At 38.4% G+C, this 27,020-nt stretch overlaps 1 protein-coding gene across 1 annotated transcript in view; it reads left to right on the top strand.

Annotated features, from left to right (window-relative positions):
- The first annotated feature begins 4,143 nt into the window (after positions 1–4,143).
- Positions 4,144–27,020, top strand: part of ACYP2 (acylphosphatase 2) — a 175,621-nt gene continuing 152,744 nt past the window's right edge. The window contains exons 1-3 of the mRNA XM_032877781.1: positions 4,144–4,437; positions 16,406–16,422; positions 17,751–17,860. Coding sequence (XP_032733672.1) covers positions 4,290–4,437; positions 16,406–16,422; positions 17,751–17,860 — 275 coding nt within the window. The 5' untranslated portion in view covers positions 4,144–4,289. The remainder of the gene's footprint in view (positions 4,438–16,405; positions 16,423–17,750; positions 17,861–27,020) is intronic.

The raw sequence follows: 27,020 nt of genomic DNA, 5'->3' as shown, positions 1-27,020 counted from the left end.
ATATCTGGTTGACTCCTAATTTCAAATCAGGATCCAAACAGGGTTTATATATTGAATTCTGTTGATTTGAAAAGTAGGACTTTTGGCCTCAGTTTTAGCTGAGACCTAAGACTGAAAACAATAGCTACACCTCATTTCAAGGTGAGGTACTGCACCACCATGTCACGCAAAAGGGGCGTTTTAAAACTGGCTTTAAGATCCTTAGTCCAATACCCACCTCAGGCTCATGAGAGGATTTCTTCCAGGAGAAGTGGTTGGAGAGCTGTGGTTTTCCCTTCTCCCCCTTCCCACTATGGGAGAGAGAAATCAGGTGTTTTCCATTCACCACGTACCCACTTGAGAGGGTCTTTAAAAGAACCCCCCTTTTTTTGAGAGCTTGTCATTTACTCCTTGGAGCTAGAAGGGACTGGTATTTGGTTCATACCTGAGGAAGGTAAAGAGAAGAGGCTGTGGCTGGAGATGATCTGTCTGATGCCTGCCAAGACAGCAGAAAGAGGCGTTCAAATTCAGAGCAAACTGCAACTTCTCAGTGGTAGGGCAGAGATAGGAGCCCCACAATTAGATGTGACAGGAAGGAGGGATCTGGTCCTGTGTTCATGTTAGAAGGGATCCCACCCATGCATTCTTCTTGCTGAGGGCTAGTCATCCAGCAGAAAGGGGTTGGAGGTGTAGCATTCAATACAGAAGTTGGGATGGGGTGTGTATGCACGTCCAAAGTATAGGCGTTGTCCATCAGGAGAATAAAAGTTGGGAATTTCTGGTGGGGGGAAAAGCTCTGAATCACCCCAGAAAGGTTCCTTCACAAGAACTAATCGGTTTTGAGTATCTACCAAACCTGAAGAGCCCAAACTAGATTCCGGAAGTATGACTTTTATCCAATTCTCATGCGGGCAGGGAGAAACTGAGGTAGGGAAGTAGCAACCATGTCCTCTCCCCTCTCTAGCAATACCAAGCTAGGAGAGGGAAGTGACTTTTTTGTTTTGTTTTTTTTTAAAGGATGTTATTTATTTGACAGAGGCAGAGAACACAAACAGGGGGAGAGGCAGGCAGAGGGAGACAGAGAAGTAGGCTCCTGGCTGAGCAGGGAGCCCCAACATGCGGCTAGATCTCAGCATCCTGGGATCATGACCTGAGCCAAAGGCATACACTTAACTGACTAAGCCACCCAGGTGCCCTGAGGGAAGTGACTTTAATGATAAATGTACTTCTGAGTTTTGAATATCAAATTGGATTGTGATAAAGAAAAATTGGTGGAAACCCGGGGCAGAATTTCCTTCTGGGAAGAAATATGCTTTCCTGATAAAATGCTTAAGCAATTTTCTGATAATTTGTAATGAGATTAAAGCCTCTTCTGGGAAACTAGCTACTTTCTCACCTAATAGTCTGACCTCTAATGATCTTGAATCCAGTTTGGTTTTAATTATCTAACCATCTGTCTATAAAGTATTCCGTCCATTAAAAAAAAAGTATTCCATCCATGAGGGAATCATGGAGTTGGTTCGTTTAGGCCTCTTCAATTGTGGAAGTTAACAGTATGTATTCTGTTGACTCCTGCTCTTTTAACATAATTATTATAAAACTATTTCAGGGGTAGAAATATGTTGATGGATAAAGTAATTCTGGTTGTCCCTGAAATTAACTATACCTTAGTAGCAAATTTCTGAGAAATCACACTCAACTGACCCTTTGTGGTGATGAATTAAAGATTTATAGGTGGAACCTCCTCAGTTCAAATGTCTTTTGGGTACAGAGACTATATTGTCTGTCCCTACTTCATAGGTTCTGGGGCCTAGTCATTTTTTACTCTTATATTATGTAGGCAGGATTTCCCTTTTCTATATATTACCTTAAACATGATCCTACATCACACACAAAAAGTTCAAGAAACCCTTGAACCTTAGAGTTCTTAAAGAGTTCCAGAAACCAACTGATTTTGCTAGGTTTTAATTTCAACGAGCAGTAACACAAAGCCTAGTTATTATAAGGCTATTGCTCAGGTTACAAAATGAAAATTTTCTTCTAATTGAATCCCGTAGTGTATGTGAAGCACCTGCTTACATCTGTTGATCAGAAGCCAAATAGTCATACACTCATACGGTGTTGTTAGTGGTACAGGGAAATGGGTGCAGCCCTTTGAAAAACCACTTGGCAATATGTATCAATAACAGTATACATTTATACAGTTTGGGTATTCTCTCTATTCTAAATAATTAAAAAATATGGAAAGGAAGCTCTGTGCATGAATATTTTCCTCATAATATTTTTTACAGTAATGAAAAATTAGAAGTTATAAAATATTTTTTGGAAAGGCTACAATATGGAAAAAGAAAGAATAAAAGTTGAATTTATGCTATGTTTTTAACTACTTAAAAAATATATATGAGAGAATACACAAACGATAAAGGTTGTGTTATGATTTTCTCCAGTTAAAAAAAATTTCTCTATGCATGGATGTTTCTATTATTTAGAATTAGCTTAAATATTAAAAATATTTGCTTTAAATTTTTAAAGTCTTAGAATTACTTATTATTGGCAATCCATGCTGAAACAGTACATAAAAATGCCTGTTTACTAATGTTCTGTAGTTGGCAGACCCAAAATACTTTAGCTAAGCAAATGGCAATTGTTGCTACATGCATTTCTATTTGCAGTTATCTAATTGTTGCCATAGCATTTCTAAAATTACAATAAAGCTACATAATAATTGGCAGGATTACTCTTGGGTAAATGTAGAGAAAACTCAAGACTAAGAAAATGTCAACCTCATCAGTGACAGGATTAAGGATAGTGACAGGATCTCAACCCAATTTGAGTTTTACTTCTTGGAAGGCACAGTACTAGCAGGGAAGACACTAAATAATTAGGATGAAATAATTATATGGATGAAATAATTAGGATGAAATCTGGTAAGTACTTGCACAAACAACTAAACAGGATAGAGGAAGATTTGGGAGTAGGAGGAAGTAGTAGGATAAAGTAGATCCAAGAGTGAAGGTTTTGTTTTTTTTTTTTTTTTAAGGTTAGGTTATGTTCAGAGAGGTAAAAAATCCAAAGTGCCTTGACTATACCTTACTTATAAACTATAGAATAATCTGTGGATGAGGATAAGCAGGTAATAAGAGGTTAGTGGAGGCTGGAGACCTTCAGTGTTATTCAGAATGCAACGTAGAGACTCTGAAGAAAAGCCATTGAAAAAAATGATTCTAGAATCTGCATGGAATAAACTGGAAGGGAGATGAAAGGAAGGCATAAGTTGTGAGGTCTCTGCAATAAAGCACTATCTTCATTACATAAAATTACCTGAATTAGCACAAAACGTTTCAACCAAATCCCAAACAAGTTTTGGATGATTTTTGGTGTTCCCTAACAGAACTGGCACATAATATTGAATCAGACTGCAGAGGATTATTTTAACTCTGTGGCCAGATGCAGAGAAATATGGAAAGGTATTGAAGCCAACAAATATGTTGAGAAATGCAAATTCTCACAAGTAGAAAGATTCGGAATTCTAGAAGACAGCAGCTTATCAATAGCTGTATCCAGATTCTTTGGAGTGGTGGGCTGCTTTCAATTAAGACTTCATAACAGTTCACCATGAAGCAAAATTCTCTAAGTACAAAGTGCCTTAACCTTGTAGGCAACTGGGATGTTACTGAACAATCAAGACCATAAAAAAGCTATGTAAGTCAATAGCAGACAAGACGATTGCTTTCCTCCCCGTTCCAACTAGGATAGAACAGGTTAGATTTTTTTAAGTTTCGTCCTTGAAAATATCACAGTCTACAAAGAATATGGATTCAGGCCCCAAACCTTTCTGATTCAACACTGAGGTGAAGAGGATGCGGACAAGAATTGGCTCAAAATCGCCAAATAGACTTGGCAGTCGCCTAAACGTTTCATAAAAATCAACTCACTAACCAAGTACCCTCAACCACCAAGCTAGCAGATCTCTCATTTCAAAAGCAATCACGTTTGGTTACCAAACTTGACATCTGGGCACGAAATCCGGCTTTTATTTACTTAACACCGAGAAATGAGCCCCGAGGTTAACTGAATCGCAGGGAGTGCGAAAGCGGCGCATCCCTCCCAGGGAAGCCAGTCTGGTTCCACAAGGGAGGGCAGGACAAGGAAGAAGGCTTCTCCGCCGGTGGCTGAGCGCTCTTTCCCTCTAGTGTCCTTAGCTGCCCCCGTTCCCGGCACCCGCCGTTCATTTGCCGCCTTCCAACGCGTGACCCCGGCGCGCTAGCGTCCTGAGCCGGTGACAGGCGCGGGGTGCGCCGAGAGATCCCATGTGCCCCCTCCCTCTCCTGGCTGCCTCAGTCGCCGCGTCCCGAATCCCGCTCCGGCTCTTCGGCAGAGAACTTGCTACCGCCGCCGCCATGTCTGCCGCAGGGCGACTCAAAACCGTGGACTACGAAGTGTTCGGGAGAGTGCAGGGTAGGGGACCGCCCCCCTACAGTGGGAGATCAAGGAAGCGTTAGGGGAGGACGGGGAGAAAGCTACTAGAAGCGCCACCCATCTTAACGAACCCCCCGCCCCAACTCGCTCCCCAACTTGCTGTGGCCGGGACTTCCGCTCTGCCATGACACAGCAGGCGCGGGAGGCCAAGAAAGCGAAGCGCGCCTGCGCGGTAGAGCCGGGGTGGGCGGGGTAGGAGAGTGGAGAACGCGGGGGGCGGGGGCGGAGTGGGGTGTGAGGGGAGGGAGAAAAGCGACCGCTGGGCGTTCCGAGCCCGCTGGGTGAAGGGGTGTGCGGTCGGGGCCTGGCGGGCAGAGAGGGAAAGAACAAGATTGGGTGGGAGAGGAAGAAAGGGCCTTTGAGCTAGTGGTCCTCGTTTGATGCCACTAAAACTACTGGGCTGACCTGAGTTTCAGAAAGGACACTTAACTGATGTTTGATGGTTCACGTTGCCAGAGAGATTACACTCCTTACCTCGCCCCGCCAATGCAGCTCCTAAAAAAATTAAGTTATCTAATTTTTGTTTCATCCTAAATTTAAATAGTTGCAAAGCATATAATGTCTGGCTTATTTTTACTATTGTTATTTCTAAATGTTAAGTCACTCACATTTATTCAATGGAACATAAGTATGGCGGTGATTTACTATTTACCGTTATTCATTTAAATTAAAGCTTTTATTATTATTATTATTATTATTTTTAAATTTCTTTTCAGCGTAACAGTATTCATTGTTTTTGAACCACACCCAGTGCTCCATATAATCCGTGCCCTCTCTAATACCCACCACCTGGTTCCCCCAACCTCCCACCCCCCTGCCCCTTCAAAATCCTCAGATTGTTTTTCAGAGTCCATAGTCTCTCATGGCTCACCTCCCCTTACAATTTCCCTCAACTCCCTTCTCCTCTCCATCTCCCCTAGTCCTCCATGCTATTTGTTATGCTCCACAAATAAGTGAAACCATATGATAATTGACTCTCTCTGCTTGACTTATTTCACTCAGCATAATCTCTTCCAGTCCCGTCCATGTTGCTGCAAAAGTTGGGTATTCATCCTTTCTGATGGAGGCATAATACTCCATAGTGTATATGGACCACATCTTCCTTATTCATTCGTCCGTTTAAGGGCATCTTGGTTCTTTACACAGTTTGGTGATCGTGGCCATTGCTGCTATAAACATTGGAGTACAGGTGGCCCTTCTTTTCACTACATCTGTATCTTTGGGGTAAATACCCAGTAGTGCAATTGCGGGGTCATAGGGAAGCTCTATTTTTAATTTCTTGAGGAATCTCCACACTGTTCTCCAAAGTGGCTGCACCAACTTGCATCCCCACCAACAGTGTAAGAGGGTTCCCCTTTCTCGTATTCTCTCCAACACATGTTGTTTCCTGTCTTGTTAATTTTGGCCATTCTAACTGGTGTAAGGTGGTATCTCAATGTGGTTTTAATTTGAATCTCCCTGATGGCTAGTCATGACGAACATTTTTTCATGTGTCTGATAGCCATTTGTATGTCTTCATTGGAGAAGTGTCTGTTCATATCTTCTGCCCATTTTTTGATATGATTGTCTGTTTTGTGTGTCTTGAGTTTGAGGAATTCTTTATAGATCCTGGATATCAACCTTTTGTCTGTACTGTCATTTGCAAATATCTTCTCCCATTCCGTGGGTTGCCTCTTTGTTTTGTTGACTATTTCCTTTGCTTTGCAGAAGCTTTTGCTCTTGATGAAGTCCCAAAAGTTCATCTTCGCTTTTGTTTCCTTTGCCTTTGGAGACATATCTTTAAAGAAGTTGCTGTGGCTGATTTCGAAGAGGTTACTGCCTATGTTCTCCTCTAGGATTCTGATGGATTCCTGTCTCACATTGAGGTCTTTTATCCATTTTAAATTAAAGCTTTTTAAAGTCGGGAAATTTTACATCATACCTTTCCTCTTTTGAGTTTGATTTCCGTTCTACTTCCCCCACAGAATTTTATCCCATTGTTATGTTTGAGACTTTCTTACCGATCACCCTATCAAGCTTTTTGGTAATTTGTATGTATAGTATGTATGTGTGTATATATACACATATACATTTAGATATATTTTCTTGATTTCCTTTGGCCATAAAGCTCTATTATTTTTTTTTCACTTCTGGCGTGAGTTGCTATTGTGATTATTATTGGAACACTATCAGGAAGTTAAAAATACATTTAAAGATATGATAAACATTATTCAATTTAAAAGGAAAGTTTGTATCGGAAATTTATTCCTTAAGGAGAAATCTGGGGGTATTTATGGAACATTGATTAAAGGATGTGTACTCTATTTTGGTACACTAGAGGTTTTTACACTTTAGGGTGATGCACAAGGTCAGATCAAAGAAGGGCAAGAGTATGCTTTTTGTAATTCAGTGGGCCTTCCTTTCAAAGATAGATGTGAAAAGAAAGGTAGGAAAGGAGAACCACCTCAGAGCACAGGTGCTTTCTCAGGCCCTTGTCAGGAAAGAATACATGTGAAAGTTGAAGATCTGGAAATCGATTTGCTTAAAATTATCCATGGCCTTGTACCCTATAGAAAGCCTTTGGGTACACCCAATGGTCTGGTATTGTGGATTGAAAACTGCAGTAAGTCGTTGGAAGCAATGGAATATGAAAATGGTGGCAGAGACCATCTGACAAAATATTTAGTCATTTGGATAGAAATGGCAGTAGTTAAGGAGTGCATGCATGTGTGTGTGTGTAGGTGACATTTATGGGGTATGTTCCATGTGCTGAGCATCTTACTATTCTTTACTTAATCCTCATTACAATTTTGTGAGATTTATGTCTCACTGCTGTTTTCACAATGAGAAAGCAGAAATGGAGAGGTTCACTAAGTTGGACAAGTCCTTAGTTGACAAATGGAATTTGATCCTGCATCTTTCAGATTCTAAAACCTGTACTTTTCCATTATGCAGTGTTTTTCTGTTAATATATAATGTGTTTCTCTTGATTTTAACAATATAATTATACTTTTTGTGCATATGGTGGTCTTGTGGTATGTGAAGATCAATTTTGGGCAGCATTACAAATATAAGAAAGAAATGTACTACACATAAGCAGTGGGATTTTAAAAAATCAGCTTTAGGGCTAACTCCCATAGTTTGCAGTATGTTCAATGGAAGAGTACATGTATACTATTGATTTATCAAGACATAGTTTGTAAGACAAATTCACAATCACATGTTTGCACACATATACACTGACATTTGCTGAGAATTTAGGATGTGCCAAGCTTTGTACTCAATGTTTTACATGAGTTGTCTCATTGAATCCTCAACCCTGTTGTGATCTCAACATTTCCCCCATTTAACAGGTTGAAAAATTGTGGCATGGACAATTAACTTTCCCAGGTTATGCAGTGAGTTAAGTGGTGGTGCTGGGATTTGAACCTCGACAATTTGATATTAGAGCCCAAGCTCTTCTTAATCATTATAATCTATTGATTCTCCTCTCAATACTTTTCCATTTTTATTTTGCCTTCTTCCTAACTAATGCACCAAACGCATATACATATATACACTGATGTAGGACGTTGGACTCAGCCATTTGTACAATTCTGGATGACCCAGAGGGTATATTTATAGTAGTTTGGCTCCAAGGAAGTTTGACCTGGTCTATAAGCAATCAGACCTATGCCTCTTTCTCTGCTGCTGGCTGACACTGCCACTATTTCATCAGTCTGTATCTCTGTCTTATAAAATCCACTATTTTCTCATGGATTACCTAAGAAATAAATACAACCATTAGCCTTTTGTCTGAGTCTTAATGATGATGTTGAAATAATGGACAATAATCAAAATAAAATTTAATTTTAATATAAAATGGATAATAATTAGAGGGAACATTGCTAATTTAACTTTTTAAAGTATGAAATAAAAGTGAAAGCTGGCTTGCTAGAAATAATGGCTATGAAAATAAATTTACAATGGAAGTAGCTATAATTGGGAATATTTAATATGGACAAAACAGATTGACAAATAAAATTGTCAGTAAAATATTTAAATGGAAAATATTCCTGATGAAGATGGTTTCAGTGATAGCAAAATGAACATAGAAGATATGGAAAATGATTTAATTGTCCTGTCCTGATGAAAAATTGGTCAATGAATTAACTGACTTGCTGGAGTTTATGATAGAAAATATTTTCCAGCCAAAAAGTTTGTTATATTTCTGTTTAGAATGTTTGAATTTGAGACATCCTTGGTGACAAAAGGCAGTCAAGATATTCTAGGGGTCGAGTATTACCTGCCTTGTTCTCAAATACACACAGCCTAATTTACAAACAGATTGTATTCCAAGAATTAGATAACTTGGTTGTTTGAAATTCAGGAACATACACTTATAGAAACAATATTACCAATAGTGGATTCACCTCTCAGTTTTTCCTGCAAAGTTTACATAGAGAGCCTTTGATTGCTGTTGCTTTCATTGCCACATCTCTAACTCTACCTTTTTAAAAAATAAATGTGTTTTAGAATAGTTTCAAATTTATAGAAAAGTTGGAAGATACCCCATATTCAGTTTCCTTAATTAACATCTTACACTAGTATAGTACATTTGTCCCAGCTGGTGAGCCAACACTGATACATTATTATTAACTAAAGTCTGTATTTTATTCAGATTTGTTTAGTTTTTACCTGAAGTCCTCTGTCTGTTGCAGGATTCATTAGGATATCACTTTACATGTAGCCATTGTGTCTCCTTAGTCTTCTTTAGGCTGTGACAGTTTTGTAGACTTACCTCGTGTTCATTGATTTTAGTAGTCTTGAGGATTACTTTGAGTTTAGGTACTTTGTATAAAGCTCCCCATTTGGGATTTCTCTGGTATTTTTGTCATAGTAAGGTTGGGGTTATGGCTTATTGGGAGGAAGACCATAGAGGCAAAGTGCCATTCTCATTACACCGTACTTATCGAGGGTACAGACACAGTACTGAGTGTACATACTATCACTGTGATTATCACTGTTGATGTTAACCTCGATTGCCTAGCTGGGATAGTGTTCATCAGGTTTCACCACTGTTAAGTTACTCCCACCACCCCTTTTCATCCTCTACATTTTAATTTCCATGTTCTCTAGGGGCGACTGGGTGGCTCAGTGGGTTAAAGCCTCTGCCTTCGGCTCAGGTCATGATCCCAGGGTCCTGGGATCGAGCCCCACATCAGGCTCTCTGCTTAGCGGGGAGCCTGCTTCCTCCTCTCTCTGCCTGTCTCTCTACCTACTTGGAATCTCCATCTGTCAAATAAATAAATTAATTAATTAAAAAAAATCTTTATAATTTCCATGTTCTCTAGAACATGGTTTAACATGTTTTTCCCCCACCAATTTCTGTTGCACTGGGGCCTTTGGGATAAGGGAAGGGGAGCAGGGGACTGACCTTCTGTCTTTTTAGAGCATTTGTAACCATGCATGGCTTAGAATGTTTCTACAAATCTTTAATTACAGTTACATCTAGAATATAATCTGAAAATTTGAAAAGGAAATTGATGAAGCTGTGTATAGATGCTTTGATGCTTTGCTGGCTCTTGGGTAAATACTAATGACAGTCATAGAAATGGATTGTGGCCTTCTGTTGGTTTACCTGTGCTTTAGAAATTCAACAGTTGATTTTTGACAATGTTAACTCAGACTCAGAATAGGAGTAGCTTATTGGACTACAGACATACATAATTTTCTTTAAGATTGATTAAAATAAAAATTGGGGTGAGTTATTAAATAGCTTTGTCAGACACCACATGATTTGGATGTACACATTTTTCCTTACATAGACAGGAAAAGCTGTGTTTGAGAAGTTGAAAATTTTAGTACCAACAGTCAAGACACATAAATATTGTGAAGTCTAATTCCCTTGCTTATCTTTGTTCCCTATAGCATTTCATTTATAGTCCTGTTCTACTCCTTGTTTTTACTTCTTGTTAATCTATTCTGCTTTCAACTACAATTATTTGTGTACACATATCTGTGCCCCTTACTAGGCAAAAAGGATAGTATTTTCAAGGTCAAGCTGATGGCTTGTTTTTATAGCCCCTACAGCTGCGCTTCTGGTGGGGACTTTAAAAGTGTCTTCAATTAAATTGAAGTGCTTGGGGATAGTTGGCTTGGAGAAGAAACAGTAGTGAGACGGCTGTTTCAACAATCTGAAAGATGCCATGGTGTGTGGCTCCAGGGGACAGACCCTGGATGGAAGGTGAAGGTTAAAGGAAGGACTTTCTAAAGAAATATGTTTAACCTCATTGAGAGCGGCTGTGTAAAGTAGTGCCTGGATGACTTCCCGCGCTCAAACCTGACACATGCAGTCACATCCCAGGATGAAGGGGCAAAAGACAATATAAAAATTTGATTTTATATGAAAGGATGCGGATGTTTAAAATTCATCATGGTTTCTTTAAATATCAGTGTTTCTTTGTGAATTTAAAGTAGGATTTGCTTTGCAAATATTCATCTCAGAGGTTCTCACTGACACATCTTTCCATAGTTGCGGCCGATTGAGCCCCGACGCAGCAGTGAATTGTGTTTGGAGTCTTTCATAACTGAAGGGGCTGATGTCTCTGTCCCAGTTTCCAGAGTGGTGTGTCTGTAAAAAACCTGCATGTGTCACCTCAGCTCTTTAACAAGCGAGGTGGAAGCGGGGCAGAGAGGGCATGGAAGCCCATAGAAGCATCTCTTGCCACATAGACTGCGTCCCAGGAGGGCTCCGTTCCAGCCAGGGCCGATAAACTGCAGAGAATCTATATTAGCGTTGGCTTTTTCTTTCCATACGGCCCTCCCTCTGTTGCACCAAGTGCTTCCAACTAGGGATCAGCACTCTCAGAAAGGTTCTGAGAACAGAGGAGCTTTGGATAGTTAATTCTTGCATGGTTCACTGCTTCACAAAGTGAGTGGGCTAGAGGTCCTGATGCCTCTCCATGCACATTCCTCATAAGCCTTTGTGGTTAAGAGGCCTAATAAATAACCCCCCTCTTCATTATGTGAAGCAGAGTTTGGGAATGTGGTGTGAATCTTCAGGTAAGTGTACTTCATGACAGTCTCTAGTGCAGAAGAAAACACACTCTCCTGGGGGACAGGCAGGGCTCCCCTGACAAGCAGAGATATGATCCCCGAGGGAAGCTCTCTCCAGGAGAAGGAAGAAGTCGAAGCACTGGGCTATGCTTGTTTCTCCTTCTGGACTTACCAGTTCAGTAAGTCCCTGCATGTCGCTGTGACGGAGTAGGGGCAGGGTGGAGTGACCAGGAGGGTCACACTAACGGATTATTTCTCCTCAAGGCAGGAACTATCATGGAGGCAAAGAAGCTTTCTCCTCTAGAAATAGGTTGTAAAGTCCAGAGAGATCTCAACCATGTAGCTCTTAAAGATGCTCTAAAAAGGCACTTAAAGATGTTCTGTTCCCCAGAGTGTCTTTGTGTGGGATAATAGGAAGAGTCAGGGAGGTTGTCTGGTGACCACAACGGAAGAATGACTGCCCTTGTTCGGCAGATAAAGGCAGGAAGGACTAAATACGGTCCTGTTTTCTGCTCTTCTTTTTCTTTCTTTCTTTCTTTTTTTTCTTTCTTTCTTTCTTTCTTTCTTTCTTTTTTTTTTTTTTGGTGACATTTTAAAAATTGAGATATAATTCACATAACATTAAACTCATCCTTTGAAAGTGTTCAAAGCATACTAAATATACAATGATTTTTCCAATAATCACAATTTTTTGCGGCCATCACCACTATCTAGTTCCAGAACATTTCCAAAAACTCCTCTCTCACATTCCCCTTTAGCAGTCATTCCCCATTCCCTTCAGGAGGGTCAAAGGCCGAGCCCATTGCAATGGCCTTGGTCTTTTCCTCATGGTTTCAAGAAGGCTGCTATAGCCCCATCATGATATTCACCCTACAGTCAGGAAGGGGGAGGCTATAAGGACCAAACCACCATCGAGTCAGTCCTGTCAAGGTGCTTTCCTGAAGCCCTCCACCTCTAGACATGGATTGCATCTCATGGGCCACTCTACTTACAAGGAAGATGGGAAATATAGAAAGGCATGTTATTGCCCCAAGTAAAATCAGAGTCTGTTAGAGAGGTAGAAGGGGAGAATGAATTCTGTGTAAGCAGCTAGCAGTGTCTGCCCCACAGATATACATATATTAAGTAAATTTAACAGTAATGATTACATTCTGTATACTTCCCCAGGTAGTGACACAGAAGGACATGTTACAGGAAATCTCAACCTCAAAACATTAGATCGATAACCAAAGCAAGCCAAGTTTCTGTTAAGTCCATATTGAATCTTTCATACATGATTTATTTCAGTCTTATGTTTTGTTGTCCATCAGTCACTGCCTAGAGTCAGGAGCAACACTTCCATTTTCTACCCTGTTTGTCAAGCAGTATGAATTTAGGCTAAAATTATGTCTCATAAACTTAAATGGCAGTCCTTGAGTTCTACTGTTTTAGGATTTGTTCGGTAAATATGAGTGTGCCCTTATCACTCATAGTTAAAAACACAGCCACCAGATCCTGCTCTGTCTCTCATCTCAAATCCTCTAACTTCTCCAAGATGACCAATTCAACCTTTCCTTTTTTCCATTCTTGTGGTTGTTATGTCTTTATTTATAAACAACATGCAGATATTACTATTTCTTGTTTTGTCAACTTAGATATTCTCAGTGGCTTCTTGCTATCCTTTATATTAAATACTAAATAGGTATGTATACATGTAATTTTAACTTTTAAAGTAAAACTGCCAGTTATTTTACCAGCAAAAAAGGGTTCATTTGGGAATGAAAGAGAATTGAGAGTTAGGACAAACAAGGTGGGGCACAACCTTAGGTGAATCTGGGCAACAAAGGACAGGCATGCCTTTTTAAGGAGAAAAGGGGTACGTTGGGAAGGCTGTCATGAACTAAAAGTCCAGGGGAGTAAACTGGGAATATCAAGTGTGGTGGCTTCTCATTGGCTGAGCTGTTGCCCAGATAGGGGGTAGGGGATGAGGAAAGTGTTTCTTCCTTAGGCTGGAGAAGTAGAATAGTATTCACGGGCAAGGTCAAGCCTGTGTAAGGTCAGGTCTCTCACTTTGTGTTGGGTCTGAAGTGGACTATGAGTGGTAGGGCATGAGAGCTCCCCCTGCTGAGACCTACCTGACTTCATCTGATTAACCCTCCACCAGCCTGTCACCCAGTCAGGTTTTTGTCATCTACCTATCACGTGGGAAAGGGTGGAGGGCTCCTTCCAGGGTGGTGTAAAATCCTTTTAAGGGTGGTTTCCTCTTAGGACTGGGGGCATGGGGTGCTTGTTCCTGCCTGCCTTTCTTCCAACTTAATTAATACTTCTGAGGAGGTGACATTTGTGCAGAGACATGAATGAGCCAAAGTTAGTCATGAGAAGATTGGGGGAAGAGCATTTCAGGCAGAGGGAATAGTACTTGCAAAGGCTGTGAGGCAGGAGTATGCTTGGCATACTGAGGAGCACGAAGGAGGGAGATTTGTCTGAAATGGAGAGAGCTCAAGAGGGAGTCCTAAAATATGAGGTAGACTCATAAGTTGGGGGTAGGGGTCTGGAGGCTGTGGCAAGTAGCATACCTCTTATTTTGAGTGTAATGGTAAACAGATAGAGTGTTTTAAGCTGGGGAAGAAAGCGATATGACATTACTTAAATAAAGAAAATCACCTTGGGTGTTTTATAGAGAATGGACTGTAGGAGGGCAGTACTAGAAGCTGGGACACTAGTTAAGGAGGCTGTGGAGAGATGATGGTCATTTGGACCAGGGCATGAAAACAGTATTACCCATTTTTCTAAAAACATTGAAATAGAATCACATTTATTTATTTATTTATTTATTTATTTATTTATTTATTATAGGTCTTAAATGAAGTTTGGGACTAGAAATAATTTGTAAAGTGAGTGCAGTGACATGATTTTGAATATTTAAGTGACAATCTAAGTGAAGGGCTGCCTGGGCTGCTCCCAAACCAGGTCCAAGGAGGGCTCAGGGGAGGGTTTTTTTTGGCTTTTTATTGTCTGTAGCTCCTCTCCTGTGGTGCTGTGGGCGTGTAAAATCAGTGAATGAACGCTGCTCTGCAAGCACATGATTTATTACCAACATGAACAGTGTCAACCAGAAATGCATCAGATTTGCGATACCCTATCAGACTCTTCCCTTTCTGATGCAGTTCTTGATTGGAAATAAAAATCATGGGGCGCGTGGGTGGCTCAGTGGGTTAAGCGTCTGCCTTCGGCTCAGGTCAGGATCTCAGGGTCCTGGGATCAAGCCCCTCATTGGGCTCCAAACTCAGCAGGGAGTCTGCTTCTCCCTCTCCCTCTGCACCTATCCCCCATTCGTGCTCTTTCTCTCTTAAAGAAAGAAATAAATAAAATCTTAACAAAACAAAAAACAAAAACCTTTTCAAGCCTTTCCCAGGCCTTCCATGAAGGTAGCATCACGCATTGGTTCTACACTTTGGTGGGCATGTGAATCACACAGAGAGGATGCTAAAACCAGATTCCTGGGCTCCACCTGCAGAGTTTGTTTCTGTAGGTCTGAGGAGGGGCCTGAGAATACAATTATCTGAAAAACTCTGGTTCTGCTGGTGCTATTGTTGGGCATTGGGCTATTTTTTAAATGGGAAAGAGCTGGACCAGCTGTTCCAATTTCTGTTTACTTCCGTTGCCTGACTTTTTTTTCTTAATGCTGACATCAAGGGGGCTGCTTGCTGTGGAGGACCTCTGGGGAATGGGCACAATACAGCCCTGCCTCAAACCTTTCGTGCTTCTTGGGCAGCGTCTTTCGGGATCCCCTCACGCTTAGGATAAAATGACTAAACGCTTTTCACAGTTCTGCCTGTTTTCTCTTCTGTTTCATTACTCTCGTCTACATGGTCTGCTTTAGTGGAAGTTTCTCTGTGACTTTTCCACCAGTTCCTAGCATATCTACAAGCTACCGTCTTCCCTTCTGTCTATATGACTAAATACCTTTGTGAATCCCCTTCTGATCAATGCTTGCCACTCATCATTTCTCCTCATTTTATATGTACCTTTTAAATATTTTTACAGCCATATAAAAATCCCATTTGTGATATATCCTGTATTTATTGCTTTACTGCTCTTTTTCTTCATATTCATTCAATACCACAATACGCAATCATCAGGAAACAAATGATACCCCCTGCTATTATAAATCTGCTTACAAAGTATATAACATTATCTAAGCCATCAATCCCTTCTGTATCTTCTTAAGTAGGCTTAATTGCTGTATGTATAGGCACTATCTTTTGACCTCTTTGAATATTGGTTTGATCTATCACTTATGATTTCCCAATGTATTAAAAAAATTTTTTTTTCAGTTGGGGTATAATTTAAATTCAGTAACATTCATCCTTTTTAGTGTATAGTTTAATGAGTTTTGAAAAATGCATACACTTAGCCATCACCACAGTTGAGATGTAAGGCAGTGCCTTCACCCGAGAAAGTTCTCTCTTGCCTCTTTGCAGCACTCCTTCCCCCAGCCCTTGGCAAACCTGATCAGTTTCCTGTCCCTGAAATAAAAACAGAAATGTTTTATTACATTCAAATTTGAATTTAGTCCTTGCATTTAAAGAAGAAATTCTGAAAGCTGAGGATAAGTAAGTTGTATGCCACATATACCGAACGGTCCTTGGTAATAAGTATTTTGTTTTATTAACCATTTTGAAATAGAGTGAATATGCAGTGTGGCTTTTCATGAGTCTTTGGTTTCAGAATATTACCATTTTTCTCCAAAAAGCCTTCTTTTTCTGTTATTATTTTAAAAGAAAATAATTTTAAAAAACACTTTCTGAATATGTTCAGATATGAAAGTTTTTGTTCATTTCATTTACTTACTATTTAATAAAGTAGATGAAAGTTAAATCAGGAAATACATAATTTTTTTAAAGGTAGACAAACTAACATTTCTTTTTATCTTCTTTTTTTAATACAGGTGTTTGCTTCAGAATGGTAAGTCAATTTTTTGTTTTTTTTCCTCCCCCTACTTGTTATTTCTATTTACAGAGATAGAGCAGTTTTCTACTTAGTGCTAGCTTACTGCTTATTTTCTGTCCTTGACAGTAAATGAAATATTTGTATTTTTTCCAAACTACTGCCTGAAATTTTTTATTAAAGTTGTCTTTTGAAAGTAGTCTATCAAAAACATTACAGCCTGTCTAGTTTGTAGTTAATCTTTTGTATGAATTTCAAAAATTCATTTACTGGGATGATCGAATTAAACATTTTGGCTAGGTGTACTGAACATAAAGTGTGGGATCTGCTCCATGTTTGGATGGAAGAAGTCCTCCAGGCAAATCTTGAGTTCCAGGATGAAAAATGCCCGTGTTGCGTAAGGAAGTGGTTCTCAGGAGTTAAGACAGGTTAAGGCTCCTTAATGCTTTTAAAATTTTTCCTTTGTTAATATTCTCCTTTAAAAGGTGCATGTGTTTTCACCTACTGTCAGAGCTAGCAGTCACTAGATTAGCTCTCTCTTCCTAACCTCCCAAGAGTTCTAGTATGTTCCTAACCAGTGAAGTCTCCTCCTTTTGAGATAGTCCCCTGCCCCACAGTTCAGATTGTCTCCTCTTTCATTATTATTTTCAGAACCGGCTCCCACATAAATCCTAGCTGTAACCATCTCTGTTTAGTTGGGGAAGTAGAGTGTATAGATTCTTAGTCACTCTGACCTCCAAACAGAAGACCGTGTTTTTAAAAAGTTCCAGTAGATAGCATCCACAAGAATTTAGTATGATGTAGTTAAAATTGTTCAAATTAAAATGTTGCTAGGTTTTCATCTGTAAACATAACTGAATTTAAAACTGAGAAATTTTTAAAAGACTGTAAAGAATAATAGGAGAAATAAACTTACGTATAGACAATTATAACATTTGTGTGGCAAGTCCACAGCCAGTGGAAGACATCAGAAACTTTTAACTGAATACTGTGTATTGATCATAATTCAATATTTTCCCTCAGTGATTGAAAATCTTAGGATGATCATCATTTGGAACCCAGACAATGTAATTCAGTGTTGGAAGGTATTGGGGCAGTGCAACTGAATTTTATGAATCCCAAAACACATCATGGAAACTGTTTTCTATCAGTTTATTTTCTCATAATGTGCTCATCTTTACTGAAAGTGGAATTTAATAAAATTTACCCTTAAATGAAGGTTCTTGTAAACAGAGGAGTGATTGTAGGTCAGCTACGTAATTTTTGTCATGGACTGTAGGAAAAAAAATTATCGGTTACATTTTTTGACGCTGGATTTTGTTTCACTAATTTTCTCCTAAAACCAGTACACAGAAGGTGAGGCTAAGAAAATAGGAGTGGTTGGCTGGGTGAAGAATACCAGCAAAGGCACTGTGACAGGCCAAGTGCAAGGCCCTGAAGAGAAAGTCGATTCCATGTAAGTAGTAAGACTAATAATGCACTCATGTGATTAATGAACTTATTCTAATGTTTCATTAAACAATAAGAATAGTATCGATGGACCAAATTCAGTTTGTAGATTGTAACTAAACTAACATGCTTTTAGGCGTATGAGCTCCTTGTTGATATGCCTCTTCAGAGTTGGGAATGGAATTTGTGCATTTAGGAACGGATTTCCCACTTGGCCAGGCCCTCCAAAAGAACAATGGCGTCATTCTCTAATCTATTTGAATTGTGTTCTGTCTCTTCTAACGTGGGGGAAACAAACATCTTGGGCCCATGTATCTCTCATTCAAAGTGGCTGTGAAGAAGCAAAAGCCTTTGGATGGTTTTAGAAGTTCTTTTAATTAATTAATTGACGATTGATTGATTTTTTTTGAGAGTGTGTGAGCATGTGACAGTGGAGGAAGAGGGGAGGGGCAGAGAAAGAGGGAAAGACAATCTCAAGCAGGCCCGATGCACAGCACAGAGCCTGACATGGGGCTCATTATCACAACCCTGAGACCATGACCTGAGCTGAAATCCCAGGCATTCCTGGTTCTTAAAGTTCTTTTTTTAAAAAAGATTTTATTTATTTATTTATTTATTTGACAGAGAGAGAAACAGCAGGAGGGGGAACATAATAAGCAGGGGGAGTGGGACAAGCAGGCTTCCTGCCAAAGAGCTTGATTCCAGGGCCCTGGGATCATGACCTGGGTGGAAGGCAGATGCTTAATGAATGAGCCACCTAGGCGCCCCGGTTCTTAAAGTTCTTAAAGTAGACTTCAAGGCCAAAAGGCTGCTCTCTCTTTCTTATTAAGTATCTTATTTATCTAACTGTAATTTTTACTGTTGGTAAAAGTGTGTTTTATGAGTTGTATGGTTACCATAATGAGTCCTTGCGTTCGAAAGGAGACCAGATTCAGTAGTAATGAAAAAAGTGCCCTGTCATATTCAAAAGCCTTATCTTTTCAGTTTCATAAATTCCACTATTCTCTGTAGTATTTTTTTTAATAAAAAATAGCTAACGTTTACTGCAGATTAGCAGCATTTGGCAATATGGTACACACTTCAAGTGGTTTATCTCATTTAATATTCACAATGGATCTTATGAAATTAGTGCTAAGTCATACCCAATTTATTTTATTGTTTGCAATTTATTTTTGTTTTCATTACTTAATGTTTTCAGATCTCAAAGGTAATACTTTTTTGTTTATTGTAATAAGTGAAGTAATAAGATGCGGAGAGGTAAAAAAGCAAAGCTAGTAATCTGCCCCTTCTTTCCTTTCCTCCCCTTGATAGAACACGGGCCTGTGGCCTTGTGAAGATTTTCTGAAGCTTTCTCTTTCACTTAGAAGTATTTAAGCATTTATAGTTAGGATTTTGCTTGTTTTTACCAAAATAAACTACTTTATACATATTTTTCTGTAACTACTTTTTCATTTTATAGATATCCATCAATCAGTAAACAATTAACCACTAAGTCCTTATTTTTTTCTAATTTCTTTACATCTAAGTACATACTTTGTGTATAAAATTATACCCCAACTTGGAAAGTGGGTCTAAAAATTCAATTTCATAAAGTATATGGTAACAGTTAAGGAAAAACAATAATTTTCAGTAGGATTGCCCAAAATGCAGATAAGACTGTGAGACTTATGTTCTATAGAACTAAGTAGTTCATAAAATGATAAAGCGCCAAATGACTATGAAGTATTGGGAATGGGCGCTGCAAGGGAGGATAGATGCTCATGTCTATCACGTTATAGCCTAATCCATGCTGTAGCAGGTTTCTGATTAATATCCTTCACATACCCATATGATACATTCTGTCATTTTTTCTTTTCAATCCCTGGGTACCCCCTCTTCCTTCCCAGTACTACCAGTGATCCGTGTTAGCAATCCGTGTTTGTTTCCATATTCACAGTTTTGGGTTGTGGTCAGTATTTGCTTTTTAAAAATGGGATCATGGTGTACACACTTTTCTGCATCTCACTTTAATATTCAAAAATATCTCCAGGAAACAAATAATCCAATTTTTAAGAGTTCAGAAGGCATGAATAGACATTTCTCCAAAGAAGACATTCAGATGGCCAATACATACATGGATAGATGCTCAACATCACTCATCACCAGGGAATGCAAATCGAAACCACACTGAGATATCTCCTCACAGCTATCAGAGCGGCTAAAATACAAAACACAAGAAACAACTTTTGGTGAGTCTGTGGAGAAAAGGGAACGCTCAAGCACTGTTGATGGGAATGCAAACTGGTGGAGTGACTGTGGAGAACAGTATGGAGGTTCCTCAAAAAATTAAAAATGGAAATACCACATGATCCAGTAGTTCCAGTATGGGGGATTTACCCAAAGAAAATGAAAACACTAATTCAAAAAATATATATGTACCTGTATGTTTATTGCAGCATTATTTATAATAGTCACATTATAGAAGCAGCCCTAGTGTCTATCCATAGATGAATGGTTAAAGAGGATGTTACTTACACACACACACACACACACACACACCCTGGAATATTACTCAGCCAAAAAAAAAAAAAAAAGAATGCAATCTTGCCATTTGCAACAACATGGATGGACCAAGAGAGTATAATGCTAAGCAAAATTAGTCAGAGAAAGACAAATACCATATGATACCACTTGTGTACAGAATTTAAGAAAACAAATGAACAAAGAAAAAAGAGACAAACCAAAAAATAGACTTAACTATAGAGAACAAACAGATGGTTATGGAAGGGGGGGGTGGGTAGAATAAGTGAAGGGGATTAAGGGTACACTTACCATGATGGGCACTAACGTATAGAATTGCTGAATCACTATAGTGTAGACCTGAAACTAACAGAACACTGTATATTAATTATACTAGAATTAGAAAACAAAATACAACAAAAATACATCCAGGAAAACTCACCCAAATCAAATGGTAGAGCTTTAATCCATTCTTTTTAATAGCTGCTTAATATTCCACAGTATTAATGTGCCATTATTTATTATCTTATTGCTGAGAATTCTTTTTGTTTCTCTCTCTCTTTTTTTTTTCCAGTAAGAGCAATGCCATAATAAATATTTTACTGGTGATTTTATATTTGAGAGATAGATTCCCAGAAGTGTGTTTGTTGGTTGACATGTCTGTTTACTGTTAATTTTAAAAATATTTGTCAGACTACTTTTCAAAATAGCTGTAAACAATTTATATTTTTTTCCTATTCATCCTGTGAGCAATTGTATTATTACTCTCTAATTTTCTTTTATCTGATTGGGTATAGAGTGATGTATTGTTTTTTTCACTGTAATTTGCATTTCTCTAATTGCTGGTTATTTTGAGCATGTTCATACTTATGGCTATCTGGATTTGTTCTCATGAACTAACTCCCTTTCACATCCTTTCCCCATTTTTCCATGGGACTCTTTGTCTCTTGCCAATTTTTAAGAGCTCTTTTTATATTGGTAATGATTACTAACTCATTATCTCTTATCTCCTTTGCAAGTATTTTCCCAAATCTATCCTTTGCCTATTCATTAGTTTTGTTTATTTATGATAGCTTTTGCAACATAAACTGTTTTAATTTTTATAAACTCAAATATGGTTATCTTTTCTTTCTGGTTAAGAAACAGATTGTAGGGGGTGCCTGGGTGGCTCAGTTGTTAAGCATCTGCCTTCAGCTCAGGTTATGATTCCAGGGTCCTGGAATTGAGCTTGATGTCGAGCTCCCTGCTCAGGGGGAAGCCTGCCTCTCCCTCTCCAGTCCTCCCTGCTTGTGTTCCCTTTCTCTCTGTGTCTCTCTCTGTCAAATAAATAAATACACTCTTTAAAAAAAGAGAAACAGATTATAAGTGTTGTTCTAAATTTTCGATGCTTTATTTATTATATTTAGCATTTATTCCATCTGGGATTTGTTTTTTTTTATTTATAATATGGGATTGGGGACTGTTTTCTACCAGATAGATAGCCAGTTGTGCCAGCACTATTATTAAACAATCAGTCTTCCCCCATCAAATTGGAATACATTTTTTTCATATATTGAAATAGCATATAAATTGGATTTTATTCCTGGGTTCTCTGTTCTGGTCCCCTACTAGAGCTACTCACCTATTCCTAGACTAAGACTCCATATTGACTTAATTACAGTGTCTTTGGAGGTTATTTCCCTTCACTATTTTTTTCATTCATTTATTTGCTTCCTTGGGCATTTATTTTCTCTCTAAACTTTAAGATACTCTTATCCATTTAATTGGAATCATATCTGTTTTTTATTTTTATTATTTATTTATTTAAAGATTTATTTATTTATTTGAGAGAGAGAGAGAACGTGCACTCATGATAGGGGGAGAGGGAGAGAGGGAGGGAGGGAGAGAGAATCTTAAGCAGACTCTAGGCTGAGTGCAGAGCCTGATGCAGGGTTCCATCTCGTGACCTGAGCCAAAAGCAAGAGTTGGATGCTTAAATGACTGTGCCACCTAACTGCCCCAAGGAATTATATATATGTATATATTTTTTAAAACTTCCCTGATGGTCTTACAGATGTGCTTTCTAAAATAAACTTTCGGAGTACCTGGCTGGCTCAGTGCGTAGAGCACGAGACTCTTAGTCTGAGGGGGTACGAGTTTGAGCCCTTATACTGAATGTAGAGATTATTTAAAAAATAAATCTTAGGGGCATTTGGGTGGTGCCATCAGTTAAGTGTCCAATTTTTGGTTTCAGCTTGGGTCCTGATCTCAGGGTCCTGGGATCCAGTCCTGCACTGGGCTCCCCGCTGAGCCGATAGTCTGCTTGAGATTCTCTCTTCCTCTCCCTTTGCCCTTTCACTTGTGCTGTCTCTCTTTTTCTGTCTCTCTAAAATAAATAAGTATCAAAAAAATAAAATCAGATCTTAAAAACACCCAAAACTTTATTTTTTAGAACAGTTTTAGACTTACAGAAAAATTGTAAAGATATTACCAAGAGTTTCCATATATTTCTCACCCACTTTGCCCTAGTAACATTTTATGTTGTCTGATACATATGTTACAATTAATGAGCCAGTATTGATGAATTAGTATTAACTAAAGTTCATGGTTTTTCAGATTTCTTCAGCTTTACCTAATAGTCCTTTTCTCTTTTAGGAACTCATATTTTACTTGCTATTAATCCCACACTTTTATGATATTAAGAGAATTGATATTAAATCTTCCCATCTAAAATTATAGATACCTTTTCATTTACTCAGATTTTTAAATTTATCCTTCAATATGGTTTTATATTTATCATCACATAGATTTTGTGTTTTGCTTCTTGACTTTATTCCTAACTCTTTGTCTTAGTCAGTTTGGGCTATTATAACATAAGTCCCATAATCCAGGTGGTTTATAAACAATAGAAATTTGTTTCTCACAGTTCTGGAAGCTGGAAATGTGAGATTAGAATGCCAACATGGTCAGGTTCTGGTGGGAGTCCTCCGAGAGGTTGCAGACTACCAACTTCTCATTCTATCCTTATATGGCAGAAAGAGCACTAGTTAGCTCTCTAGCCTCTTATTACAAGAGCACCAATCCCATTCATGAGGGCTCTACCCTCATGATCTAACTACCTCTGAGTACCATCACATTGAGATTAAGGCATCAACATATGAATGGGGGGGATACATACATTCCATAAGAAGATTTTATTGTCTTTTTAATCATTATGTATGGAATATTTTTCCCATTTCTATTTCTGTGTGCTTATGCTAGAATAGGGAAAGCCTAATGTCTTTCGTATATTTATCTTATATCAGAGTTGCCATATCAAATGTTCTCATTAATTCTACTAAGTTTTTTTTTTGTAAACTATAGTTATTGGATTTTTTAAGTATTCAAATATGTAATTAGCAAAAATAATGTATCCTTTTTTCAGTGTTTATTTCATTTGCCAGACCGACCCATCAAGACAATGTTGAGTAATAGCAATAGTGGGCATCCCTGTCTGTATTTGAAATGGTTTTATTTCATCAAGTAGAAGAGCTTGCTATTGATTATTGTTAAATATACTTTATCACATTGACTTTCACTCTTGCATTCCTTGAATTAAGCTCTTATCGGTTACAGAGTGTTTTTCTTTTGAATCATTGCTGAATATTATTTGCTAATATTTTATTTAGAATTTTTGCATCTATATTTATAAGTGGGATTATGGTTTCTTTTTTCTTTTTCTTTTTTCTTTTTTACTACATCAGGTTTGGTGTTAAAGTTATGCTGGCTTCACAAAATATATTAGGAAATTTTCCATCCATTCCTTCATTATGGAATAACTTAAATAATATCGAAATTACTGTTACTAAATTAGCTCAAACAAGTTATGAAATTACTTGGTCCTGGTGCCTTCTCAATGCTGGGCTATTAACCACTGTTCCAATCTAGTCTATTGTAATTGGTGGGTTTGAGTTTTCTACTTGTTCCCAGATTCATTTATAAGTTTTGTTTTTGTTTGATTTTAAGATTTTATTTTTATTTTATTCATGAGAGACAGAGAAAGAAACAGAGGCAGAGGTAGAGAGAAAAGCAAGCTCCCCACCAAGCAGGGAACCCAATGCAGGACTGGATCCTGGGACCTTGGGATCATGACCTGAGCTGAAGACAGACACTTAACTGACTGAGCCACCCAGGGACCCGTATTTATGTTTTCTTAGGAAATTATCCAATTTTTCTAGGTTTCCAAATTTCTTGCTATGGATTTTATTTATTTATTTGAAAGAGAGTGAACTCATGGAAGAGCAGAATGAGGGGTAGAGGGAGGAGAGAGAATCCTAAGTAGACTCCGAAGCATGGAGCCCAATGTGGGGTTCGATCTCTCATGACCCTGAGATCATGACATGAGTGGAAATCAAGAGTCAGATGCTTAATTGAGCCATCGAGGTGCCTCTGGATTTTATATTGTAAAAGTCTCTTTTGTATCTGTGGTTATATATCTTTTGAAAATTCCTAATCTTATATAATTTTATTCTCACCTCCTTTCTCCTTAATCAGGTTCTGGAGGAATTTATCTGTTGGTATATTTTAAAAAACAACTTTTGGATTTATTGATCGTTTCTTTCTTTCTGTCTCTCTCTCTCTTTTTTTTTTTTTTTTTTGGTTTTCTGTTCATTAATTTCAACCTTCATCTTTACTAATTCCCTCTTTATTTCTTTGTTGATCCTTCTCTAAGTCTTCAACATGAATTGTAGCTTCCTTTAGTTTTAGTCTTTTTAAGTTAATAATGAAGACGATTAGGCATTTCACTCTGAATAAACTTTTGTTTTTTTCCATAGATTTTGGTTAAAAGTGTTCTTTTCATTGCTTTCGGGATAGTTTGTAATTTCATTTTTAGTTCCTCTTTGAATAATGACAGTGGTCTTCTGGGTATGTGTTTTTTTTGAAATATCCAGTGTCCCTCTCTGTCTTTAATAATGTTTTTTGCCTAAAAGTTACTTTATCTGATATTAACAGTTATACACACTTTGTGTTACTGTAGAATATAATTTTTTCCTTGTATAATTTTCAGTGTTTCTTTCTTATTGTGTGGTTTTGTTTATTTTTGTTGAAGTAGTTGATGAGCAATGTTATATTACTTTGAAGTGTATCTCATTATGTTTTATATATGTCCTTTGCAAGCAGCATATAGTTGGGTTTTGTTTCTTTATGCAGTCACGCAACCTTTGTTTTTAAATTAATGTATTTATCCATTTAAGCTTAATGGAATTACTCATATTTAGAATTAAATTTGTATCTTACTATGTTCTTCCCCCCTTGTTTTCTGCTTTCCTTTTCTTCTTCTAGGCTTCATTTATTTTTATTTTTATTTTTTAAAGACTTTATTTATTTATTTGACAGACAGAGATCACAGGCAGGCAGAGAGGCAGGCAGAGAGAGAGAGGAGGAAGCAGGCTCCCCGCTGAACAGAGAGCCCCATACGGGGCTCTATCCCAGAACCCCAGGATCATGACCTGAGCCAAAGGCGGGACCTTAACCCACTGAGCCACCCAGGCACCCCTCTAGGCTTCATTTAAATTGACTGTTTTTTATTATTCCATTTTTTTGTTTCTTTTACTAGTATTTTCCTAGAGGTACAACATACAACCATAACTGGTCAAAATTTGATATTAATTGATGTCTTACTCTTTTCCCTAACAATGTGAGATCTACAGTGCCCTTTAAGTCCATTTATCTATTTATTTAGATGTAATTTAAATGATCTGTTTTAAAGCTCATCAGAAATTATTTCTAGGGTGCCTGGGTGGCTCAGTGGGTTAAGCCTCTGGCATTGGCTCAGGTCATGTTCCCGGGGTCCTGGGATTGAGACCTGAATTGGGCTCTCTGCTCTGCAGGGGGACTGCTTCTCTCTCTCTCTCTCTCTCTCTCTCTGTCTGCCTCTCTGCCTACTTGTGATCTCTCTCTGTCAAATAAATAAATAAAACCTTTAAAAAAAAAAAGCAATTATTTCTGAAAGTCAAGATTTGGGGGGGTGGTTTCTGTGTATATGCCATTTTTGTTGCTTTTTTCCTCCTTCCTGAGTCTTTGGGCTTCTTCTGTATAGGAATATTTTTCATTCTGCCAAAAGATTGTTCTTTAGTATTTTCCTTCATTTGGGCTGTTGGTGATGTATTACCTCAGTTTTCATTTCTCTCTCTATGTTTTTATTTTACCTTCATTCTTGAAAAATGTCTTTGTTGCATATAGAACTCTTACCTGACAGTTACTCTTTTTTTTTTTTTTTTTAAAGATTTTATTTATTTGACAGGCAGAGTTCACAAGTAGGCAGAGAGGCAGGCAGAGAGAGAGGAGGAAGCAGGCTCCGCATGGAGCAGAGAGCCCGACGTGGGGCTCGATCCCAAGACACTGGGATCATGACCTGAGCTGAAGGCAGTGGCTTTAACCCACTGAGCCACCCAGGCGCCCCCTGACAGTTACTCTTTTCTGTACCCTGTGGATACCATTACAGTGTCTAGCACCCATTGTTTTGTTGTGAAATCGGCTGTCAGTTTTGCACTTTGCTTCTTTAAAGTAATTTTGGCACATTTAAAATGGCAGCAGTGGTAAAATTGCCAGTTTACAGTTTGCGATAATAAGTAGAACATTAAGCCTGTCAGTCGGTTTAGGTCATTTTCCCCAGTAATACTTAGTTCCCTGGGTACATATGCGGGGGA

This window comes from Lontra canadensis, unplaced genomic scaffold (genome assembly GCF_010015895.1).
Source record: "Lontra canadensis isolate GAN:19392208 unplaced genomic scaffold, GSC_riverotter_1.0 scaffold61, whole genome shotgun sequence".
NCBI lineage: Eukaryota > Metazoa > Chordata > Mammalia > Carnivora > Mustelidae > Lontra > Lontra canadensis.
This window is presented reverse-complemented; position numbering and strand designations above follow the sequence as displayed.